Source organism: Takifugu flavidus, chromosome 3, assembly GCF_003711565.1.
Source record: "Takifugu flavidus isolate HTHZ2018 chromosome 3, ASM371156v2, whole genome shotgun sequence".
NCBI classification, from domain to species: Eukaryota; Metazoa; Chordata; class Actinopteri; order Tetraodontiformes; family Tetraodontidae; genus Takifugu; species Takifugu flavidus.
This window is the reverse complement of record NC_079522.1, coordinates 1038469-1049210: the sequence shown is the minus strand read 5'-3', so window position 1 is coordinate 1049210 and position 10742 is coordinate 1038469. Positions and strand designations below refer to the sequence as shown.

General features: G+C 49.5%; 1 protein-coding gene across 1 annotated transcript; it reads right to left on the bottom strand.

Annotated features, from left to right (window-relative positions):
- Nucleotides 1–716: 716 nt before the first annotated feature.
- On the bottom strand, nucleotides 717–9911 carry zgc:194930 (uncharacterized protein LOC557813 homolog). Its single transcript, XM_057027448.1, has 3 exons — nucleotides 9633–9911; nucleotides 4005–4057; nucleotides 717–2764 (listed from the first exon to the last, which is right to left on the bottom strand). The coding sequence occupies exons 2-3, from the start codon at nucleotides 4034–4036 to the stop codon at nucleotides 2041–2043; spliced, it is 756 nt and encodes a 251-aa protein (XP_056883428.1). The 5' UTR covers nucleotides 4037–4057; nucleotides 9633–9911; the 3' UTR covers nucleotides 717–2040.
- Nucleotides 9912–10742: the final 831 nt, after the last annotated feature.

Below are 10742 nucleotides of genomic sequence, written 5' to 3'. Positions count from 1 at the left end.
GTAAAACCAACAAAAGCTGCTTGAGTTGTGGTCCAAACACAAAGGGGTCGGGTGGGTAAAGCCACCTGCTAGTGGTTCCTTTCAGCTTTTGTTGATGTTTCCAAGGTGCTGCGTCCCTCTTCCTGGTATGGGAATTTTTTTCTTTTTTTAAAAGAAAGACCCTGGAGTACTCATTAGCTGAGGCTCTGTGACGCCGCCCGGGAGCTAACCACAGTAAGGGAGGCTAAACACGAGTCCCAGGGCAAAAACACTGGTAAACAACAGCTACCTGACCGACAACCAGGCCAGATTATCGTTGACGCGGGACGACGTGAATACGAAAAACAGAATTTGAAGGTAGTGGAGAAATTTGACCTTCACTAAAACCATCAAAACACTTTGGCAATTAAAGTGATGAATAAATTAAGGCTTGTGAGGTTTATTTTAACAACAACTGCATTTTTCCCATTCTGAATTCAGTGCTAAAGCTAGCATCAGTATTAGCTTCAAGCATTTAAACAGACCAAGATTCTAAAAACATTTAATGGGTTATAAAAACTTGCTTTTCAGCACCCAGATGAGCCGGGCTAACGGACGTTTAGCATCAAGGGAGGGCTGCGGCCACGAAAGAAGACGCAGGACAGCGGTTGATGCTACAGTAAGTTAGCTACTCTAAGCTAAAAATGCACTTTTACGAGCAGAAGTTGGGCTAAATAGGATCCAATAGTCGGAGTTAGTAATTTTAAAGTACATTTCTTTATTTTACAATAAAAATATCAGTAGAAACTGTCTGGCTGGCAAATGATAAGTCCCAACTTTAGCATAAACAACTTTAAAAAAAGCATGTTTCTCAAGCCTCAATTAGCTTATTAGGCACATAAAGCAGATTTAATTTGAACTAATTTCACTGGCCAGATCAGAAACGACAAACGGACAACTGAGGGGACCCGCTAGCCAAAATCACTTAAATTATTAGGGAAGAATTTTGTAAAGATATAATTATTGTGATGTGTGTCATGTATGATTGCCCTCCCACCACTTTCTCTAGTGTCTTTGTTTCACATCTTGGCTTGCTAGCAATGCTAGTATGTGTGACAAAAGCACACCAAAGCTGCTACCAATGGATGCTCTACAGCTTAGCATTGGTTGTGGTTACGATTTGATCATTAAAGTTAATGTTTTGGCATCGTTTGGCTTTAAAAATGTGCTTATCACTGCAGGATTGTCTTGCATTATAAATAGCATCGGGGGGGCAAAATAGCTAGCTGGATGCTTCACTTACAGCGCGCACGTTAAAGTTAAAAAAGTGTAGTGGTTGTTGTGTCAGGGTAAATATGTCACATGTGCATAGATGAGCCACAGCGGTGGCGTCACAGTAGGGATGCTAACCATGCTAAGCCAAAACACATTCTAGTGCTGTCAGAAATCAACTTGAAATGTTGTCTGAAGAAATTCCCTGCATTTAGTATTAATGTTGCATTTTGTTTTTTACTCCTAATGTCAAATAATGCAAATAAAATTCGGGGTGTCGTAGCTGGATGCTAACAGGTAGTTTGGTGCGAGAACAGTGTGCAAACTATGTGTTGTTGTAACGTCCCTGTAATTAAACTAGTGTTGTTGCCATAAGCTAAAAATACAGGATGCCACTCTTAATTAGCAACATAGCTTTTTCAATGAAAAGAGATGATTTTTTTTTTATAAATAACAGCAGGGGAAATGATTAGCATGTTGAGACAATATGCCTTAACCATTTCCTAAGCTTTGGCAAGCAGAAGGATTATGCTAACAATTAGTATAATGGTGCAAAATGGGGTAGAAAAAAAGCATCACAGAGGTGAACGACAGCTGTTGCCGGGGCAATTATAGGTCAGACGGCACACAGGCCTGTCAGGAGTGTTCAAACAAAGGTGATAGTTGGTCCTCGTGACGTCAGTGTCGTGGCAGCTTCAGTCAGCGTTGCTGGAAATGACGAGTTCAAAAAGAGCTGCTAACGTTCTGTAAACGGAGGTTTCCTTCATCCCCAAGGCAACGCCTCAGGTCCCCGATTGTCCCACGGTCCCATCACTCAAAGTCCTCTCCGGCGGTGGCGGCCTCCAGGGCGGCTAGAGCCTCGGCCACCATCGAGTCCGTGACGCTCTGCACCTCGTCCTTGGTCGGCTCCTCCTCATCCTCGCTCTTCATCACCGAGATGCCGCTCTCCACGGTGGAAACGTCCGGAGTCTTTGGCAGCCCGAGCCCGTCCCTGGTGTCGGCCGAGGACAGGCTGGTGTTGCTGGTGTGGATGTCCACCGACAGGACGCTGACCTCGTCCCCCGTGTCGCACAGATACTCCGACGTCCCTCCGACGCCCTCGTCTATTTCATCCACCGATAAGTTTTCCACACTGTTGACGCATCCCGTGACTGCGTTGTCCCAGCCGCTCCGCACTCCCCGGGGGCCCCGCTCATCGTAGCCGGTGTGGTTCTGGTACTCCATGTTTGGGTAAACGGGCACCTGGCTTGGGCTCCTCTCCTGGACCATCCATCTCGTCCTCTCGGGCTGGATGATGTAGACCTCGGCGGGCGGCGGCGCGCCGTGCAGCCTGTGGTTGACGTGGTTGTTGTCCACCTCCAGCTTCAGCGTGCTGTCGCTGGACTTGCTGTAGCCCAGGTTGTTGAAGCCTTGCTTCTGCTTGTTCGGGCCCCCGCTGGGCGGGGCGCCCGGCAGGTGATGGGGCTGGTAGAGCGAGCTCCCCGCCGAGTCGGCCTTCCTCACGTCTGCCGGCGCAGTGGGGTCGTAAATGTAGCTGGGGGACGGAAAGAAACGGGTCAAATGATATCACCAAAACACGAAGCTAAGTTAGCGGACAGCAGGCGGCGGGCGTATCAGTGTCCTGTTATATAAGAAAACGGTTGATTGGACGAGTACAGACGGACCGGTGGACGGATGAGTTTATTTCTGTCCTCGCCTGAGCTCCAGGAGTCAGACGCTCCTGTGACAATCGATGAAAACGCCGCCTGGAATTGAACACCCACTGCGGCAGAGACGCTCCCGGCAGCGGCGGCTAAATCCAGACCTGCGATTTTGTCTCTGATTGAGAGGCGGAGGCGTCCAGTGGCGGCGGCTCTCAGGTTGTTTACCATCCTGGAGACAACCAAAGGTCAAGAGGACGCACACGTCCAGCATTAAACTGCTGTCTTGATAGTGAAGCAGCTCTGGGACGTGTAGACAACCCAAACCTTGGTTTTTTAGTGCCAGATAGCTCACCGCCGCCGCGCTGCTCGACAGGTATTAACGGTGTCGACGGGGGGCTCTGTTTGTGGAGGTGTAGTAGCCATCAGTCACCTCCTGCCGCCAAAGAGCAATTTTCCCATTTTTATTTGTTCTCCCGCCCCGCCGGGCGCCTCTCCACACTCGCGGCTCGCTAATCTGCTAAAGCTCAGTTTCCTCGCTCCTGTCCTGGCCCCTTCAGTCTCGTGCTCCAGTTTTTCTGACTTTAATAAGAAACAAAGACACGATAACTCGCCCCCTCATCTACCGTCGGTCGCTCGCTCCACCTCACTCACTTCACGATTCTCTCCCCCGGCAACGTCCTGTCCATTTCAAAGAAAACAATCGGAGGTACGCATGCTAATGAGCATTAGCGCGCTGTTGTTTGCGTGTGCTAGCTGGCCTCCCCGTAGGTCCGGACCCTCGTCGATGCGCGAACAAAAGCTGGAGGAGCAGCTGGTTCCTCCAGGAAATAGAGCGAGCGGGCAGGAGGGTTATCGGCATATCGAGCCTTGGATAGCAGAGGGGGCCGAGAGTGCGGCCGTTATAAATGGACCTCTCACCATCGGTGAGGACGGGACACGGAATCGTTACACTTCTTCGAAATTGCTCCTGCAGATAAGAGGTGAGAGGTGGCAACCGAAGAGGCAGCTATTGAGATAATTCAGCCTGGGTGACCCAGGAAGGGTGGGTGTTTTTACCGGTTTAACCCTCCAGGTTGCAGCGGTTTCAAAGGGTTGGATGCACCGGGGGGGGCAGGAAACAACTGCACTCACCTTTTTATCATCCGGCAGCACTGGCACCCCATTTGTCCAGCCGGGTCGGAGAGCTGAGGGGACACGTGTAGAGAAAAATTAGCTTAACTCAGGTGTAAAGGTGCGCAGGTGGAGGCAACCCCACAGATTCCTCCTCATCAGTCGGGTTTTTTGGCTCGGCCCTCGGCGCCGCCGCCTTTGAGAACCCGCAGATAAAGATCTAACCGGCATCCATCACCGTGTTTGTATCCACCAGCGGCGCCGCGGCGACCTTTTCTGCCCCGGCGGACCGTTTCTCTGCTCTGGCATTTCACCGCGCGGGTAAATAATTAATCGCAGGTTCTTGGAGGTTCGTCTGAAGGAGAGGAACGAGGACGACTGGGGTGGAGACACAGGATCTCTTTGTGTCCATGAGACGGAACAGTTTCTATTCTTAACCTGGAACGGGGAGGGAAGAAGCCAGGCTGGGAAGAGAAGAACTCACAGACGGAGCAGTCTTTCCAGTCCCCGCGTGAGCGTTGCTGGAGTTCTAATCGGTCTTTCCCGGGGGGACAGGGACGAAGAACACACATGGGCCAACAATCGTGCCCTTGATGCGCCGCGCTAGCCGCACCGGAGAAGCAAGCTGATGATTACGGAATGAAAGAAACCCGGAGTTCTGGGTGGAACATGAGTTGTGTGGAAGCACCAAAGTGCGACTCGGCTGTCCCAAGACGACCAATTATCCCCTCGCAGGTCGGCCGCGCGCCGCTAAGCTAAAGTGTGCCGAGGTCACGGCGGAGCCCAATAAAAACTCTGCTCGGATGGATCCCGGGAGGACGGCCCACTTGTCATTGAGAACCTTCTCCCGCGCTTGTGCTGGGACGCACGGCGCCGTCTCAACCACTCCTGGAAATGTCAAGAGGGTGCGTGGCGCCGAGGGCCATCCAGAGTGGCGGAGAGGCGCGGGCGCTTCGGCGTTAAACTGGCGCGCGTCCTCCCAGCTGAAGTGTCTTTATCCTCCTTAAGGGCAGGAAAAATGTGAGGTGATTTCCCAGCGGGCGTCAGGAACCATCAAATTAACTGAACGCAGCGCCGGAACCGTCGCGCCGAAAGAAATAGTCTCCACCTCCACATCCTCCGGTCGGTCCTGCCGGTCCCCCCCCGTTGTGCGTGAGGCGCATGCTACATCTCGTCGGTGTGTTTGCGGCGCCCTCGGGGGCGTTTTAACGTGCTAGCCTCGGAGTCGTTCAGGGAACATCTTGAAGCTTCTAACGCTAACAGACTGAAGCCCTTCTGACGCGAGTGTTCCTGAATATGTCATGAGACTAAAGGAGCCACTCGAAGGCACCGTTGTTACGGTTTGGAATGGCGAAAACGATTATTTCAGTGGTTTAATGCTAATTTGCCGCTCTTATCTTTGGGATTCAGTCGCTCTGTATGATAAAATGCCCACAAAGTCAAATTTTAATGACGTTTACCCCTGAGCTAAACCTCCTGACTCCACCTCATGAGAATCTGCCGCTGCACAAGCTCACGCCGCCGTCAGCTCGCCAAACGTTGGGAACAAACGACCGTTTTCGGCTCCATCCTCGCGACAGTCGGGCAGCGAGGTCGTCCGGGTCGGCAAAATCTGGTTTGCATCGTCGGGGGAAATCTGGGTTGCGGATTTGCAAGGCAAAAGTCTCGCCGCCGCCACCCCGGGCTAGCCTTCCTGCTTCTGGTCAGCAGACGCGGCTCCCGGTCGGAGGGGAAGTGACCCCCCCCCCCCCCCCCCGGGGCAGAGATGATTCAGTTTCATCTCGGCCCAATCGGGCTCGTGAGTAATGCGCCAGTGAAGGTCAGTGACGGCTCTGAAAACTGAAGAAAATAAGACAAGCGTGACTAATAAAGGCACACTGCGGCCGCCGGGAGGCTATTTAAAGCCCTGGTTCACGCCGCGCCGTGTTTGCACGGTAAATAATGGACACGCGGAGCGGCCGAGGGACCAGGACGCTACATGCTAACGTGGCACACACACACAGGTGTTGATTTATCTCCATCCAAAATATAAAAAAACCCCGGAATTCTGCTTCCCCAGGCAGGAAGTGCTGGATGGCTGGAGTTTTGAGGCTTTTGCCGCTGACTGGCACCAGAACATCCCATTGACCAATCGTGCCGTTCCCCTGGAGACGTTCCAGACTCATAATGAGATCGGGGACTCCATCTGCGCGTCAATCGGCTATCGTTCATTCAAATAGCGGCCATTGTCAGCCGGCAGTAACGGGCCTTTATCTGCCGCCTGCGCCGTTCCCTATAATATATATTGCTCCCGTTTCTTATGACGGGGACGATGGGAGGATGATTACTGGGGGGGGGCTGGCAGCCTGGCCGAGGTTCTGGGGATTTTATGTTTCCCTCAGAGGAAATGGAAACATTTCATCTGGGAGAAACAGGCGCAATAAACCTGCGATTGCGTCGCCGTTCCCTAAATGTGGCGTGGATTGAAATCCGGGGGATTCCTGCGGAGGTGGCAATCGGAGCCACCTCCGGCAGATTGCCCCAGCTGGAAAAATGTAACCCGGAGTGATAAGGCTTAAAATAATTCTTCTCCCGGAAAGTTAAATTGGATTTTCTTTAGCTTTTTTTTTTTTTTTTTTTAAAAACGGCTTCCGACTTTTTGAAAAAAAGCGACGCTTTGAAAGGAGCCCGTCAAAAAAGGGCTAGCATTGTTGCTAATCCAGGTGTTTGACTTTATTAAGGGATCAGTGGCGCCTTAAAGGGACGATGTGCTCAATATTTCCATCCGTATCGCCCCCTTCAGAGAATCCTGTTAGCAACTCCGTCCTTGCACAACAAGCTAGCCTCAAAGCTAATCCCAACCCTTAAGTGCTTTGTTGTCCCCACATTAGCTGAACTCTACAATCACGTCTGTATCAACGTGGGCTTGAGTTGCTGGTTCAAATGCAGCACTTGCCACCATTATGAAGCTAAATACAGGTAGCGCCTTGCAGGCTTCAGCAGCGCTAACCCAACACAAACGGACATTCTTCCTCCGCTATCTGATCTGTACTTTCAGTTTTGGACAGTTGCTCCCCGAGGCGCCGATGTTTCTCCGGGGGGCTTCTGGCGAACAAAGAAGCCGAGTATTTAGCAGAGACCCCGCAGGTCACCTGACTGTCTGCAGCTCCTGTGGTAAAGCAGGAATTAAGCGAACATCCTGACAGACGCAGCGCTGCCGTTTGCGTAGGGAAATCGTGTCCATGTGGGCGACCCGGGAGAGGCGTGGTGGTGGAAAAGTGGGATAACTGGTCCGACATCTAACTAGCTGTGTTTTTTTTTTTTTTAACCATCCCTTTGTTCGACTTTGACGCGCGATGCCTTTAAAACCCAACGTAAACGACACGTCTGACCTGGTTCGTCGTAACTCGCTACTTAATAACATGTCGTAAACATGTCGAACACGTGGCTCAATCTTGACGTCACGTGGTTCGTAAACAAACACATTTAGGGATTGGTTGAGGACAATCAACAACGGAAAAAGAAGCTAAAAATAACGCAACGAGGACGTTACTGGATGAGTCGCAAACCTCGCCCACAAAACAAATATAGACAATTGAATTTTGTTTTCCCGTAGATGCGGTCAAGCTAGCTGTCATAATCATCTATCACTAATCAGCATTGTTGCCGATTTTATGACTCTGGCCACGCCCACCCAGTGTCGATAAGCTAACATGACTGTGTAAAAACTGACAATCCACAAACAAAAGGAAGAGCTACTTTCCAGTAGAATCAAATAATGTACTTCCTGGTGCGAAGGTTGCTAGGGAAACACGAGCCTCAGATGCGACGGAAAACTCCGGGAATAGCGTCGGGAGCGGCAGTTGGGAATACCTCCGAATTACCCTTCTGAATATGAGCTAATCCATCCCCGTTATCGAGCTGTTTGCTTCATTTATCTGATTCACGTGTCCCCTAAATGAAAGCAGCCCTCTCATTGGCTGGAGTAACTGTAACGAGGAGCCTCAAACAATGCTAAACACCCGCGATCAAACATGATCTGCACTCTGATCTCCGTGTTTTCCCGTGTTTTCACCCTTCCGTGTGTTTCCAGGTGGCCTTGTGAAGATGAAGGCAGCCATTAATGTCCAACATTTCCCAGCAACCCCCAATCAATACCAGAGCAAACAGACCTGTTTGCCTCCTGTGGTTCCTCAGGAACTCCAGCATAACAACAGGCTAAACTGGGCAGCGCATGGTTTCAGTACCTGGTAACATATTAGCATATTTAGCCATTCTCCTTAAGAACGGACCTTCTCACTTTGGACCAGCAGCATCAGCACAGCGAGAGAAGTTCCATCAAACTGGAACAACGCTAACATCATACATAACATCAGGAAACTGCCAACAGCTGTTTTATTCTAGATTTTTGAAGCTAAAACCCTTCAAATATGAATTTTCCTAGCGAAAGCTACAAGCTATTGCTAGTTGGTTACTTTGATCGGTGGGTAGAAAGTCAGCCATAAAGTCCAAAGTTGATTAAAACATCTCAGGAGAGAAGACAGAATGTTCTACGTGAGCTGTATCTGTAGCTTGGCTAACCTTAATTGTTGTTCTGACCTTTAGAGGTTAATCAGTAATAGAAAAAAAAACAATATTTAAATGACGGTTTGTTTTGAATAGAACGTCACCTCCCGCAGCAGCAGCAGCAGCAGCTCCGGCGCGAACCAACCGAGACCTTTGACCAGATATTATTTGCATGGTGATTTAATGGCTCGTTTTGTTTAATATCTGACATGTGGGCGGAGCCAAGCGCTTGAGATAAATGGGAAAGGTTCCAGGTTAGCATCTTTTGCGTGTTTTTTTTTCTTTTAAAGCAGCAACAGAGCAGAATTGTAGAGGGGGGATGAAGAAGAGCTGACGTAGGAACCTCCTGTTTGAGCCTCACATGACGAGCGAGGGCCATGAGCGGTTGAGGGCCCAACATGGGGCCTGGAAGTGACCCCGGGTTCAGCGAGAGTTGCTGTTAGCTGTGCAAACAAAGCCCAAGGCCGTCGTCCCGGACCTGTTTAACTGATCCCACGACAGCCCTCCTTCCCCCAAGTTCACTCATTAATACGGGAAAATGTCCCGATCCTTCGTACGCGTGATGCACAAAAACATTTATGATGTTTCGGCCAGAAATTTAAAGATAAAATCCTAAATCCAAAATTGAGTGCGGGGATTTAAGCCATTTTTAATACCAAAAAAAAGTCTTCATATGTCATTAGTATCAATTGTCTTGTGTTGAAACCAATAACAAATGATATATAATTGGTTTCTGAGGTTAGTCTGATACAAAAAAACCCCAATATTTCGGATTTTGTTTCAAAAACAGGTGCACCCGCGTCTGTATTTCAGTGCGATAATAAGTTTCCAAGTTTTATATATTTATGTTCTTGCAGAGGTTTTAGAATAAAAGCCTCCCAGCCGCAACTATTTGATGTTTTTACGGTATTGGGTTCCTGTTGTCGGTCTCCCACCTTCCATATGTTCGACAGCAGCGCGACATTTCACCTGTTACCGCTCAAAGCTGCGTTAATACCGCGTCATAAACAGTTTAGAACTAATACGGAGCGGATTCTCGTCCAACTTTTGTCACGTAGAACACCCGCAAAGACCAGAAAAGCGCCCCAAAATGTGTCAGCCTACCTGTTGCGCCGCGCAAAGGTGTGGCACTTTAGCCCAAGGTATCAAAAATACACGCTCGTCATTTAACTTGTTGCACTTCCGGTCCCCGCGGAGTTGAAATTAACTGGAAAACAGCGGGGATCTGACGGTCGTTTCTGCGGGACGCGGACTCCTTCCGACGGCCTGAGACGTTTCCGTAGAGTCGCAGAGAAGAGTGGCCCCCTCCCCGGTGGCTCCGCTGTCCCATGTCTCCGGCTCCGGCCGCCGATGGTGAGCCTGGAAAAGCGGCGAAGCGCCGTCAAGTCACCCGCGCTTCCGGAGAACAGCTTCCGGTAAAGATTTGCAAAATAAAACCGACGAATTCTACCACTGATGAAAGGCAGACGTCGAAACTTTAAACCTGAGGTCAACGCACCTCTATTCCTCTATGCTGATGAGTTATACGTGAAAATAAATCTTCAGCTTATTTTTATTGTACATTTGACGGTAAAATTCCCGAAAATGCCAATGTTTTTTTTTTTTAAAATTATCCCTACCACACTTCCTGCTTTGCTGTGGTCACGTGTTCAACTTGACGGATCTCCTCGCAGTTACTGGGAGAATCATATGACTGGGTTCGAGGAGAATGAGCCCTAACAAAGACACTCGGGCCAAAACTAATCAATAATAGTAGATAAACAACAGTTCTGGCCTTAAATGAACAAGCAAGATTTTCTTTCATCAGATTTTACAAAGAGGATGAAATCAATCTTTTGAAATACCCTGGAAAAGAGATTTTCATAAATAAATATATTCTGGCTGGATGGCTGCGCACAAATGTGAGGAGGAAACCAAAACAAGACAAAATGTCATACTGATGCTTCAGGGTGGAGCATGTTCCGTCTCCGTTTCCACTCCACCTCCTCCACCTTCAGAACCTTTAGATCTCAGTAGAAGCAATATTTAAATATTCCGGAGGATACGTTGGCGTCTGTCAGAAATGAGATGAGAACCTTGTGTTGGGGGTGGGGGCTCTAGACTCAGCTCACGCTGGAGCTGATCGGTTCTGGGTGGATTCTACATTAAATGTTTCAAATGGTTCTTGTTGGATATTGTTTTGTTCTGGGGTGCCGATTGTTGCCGGCGATGGAG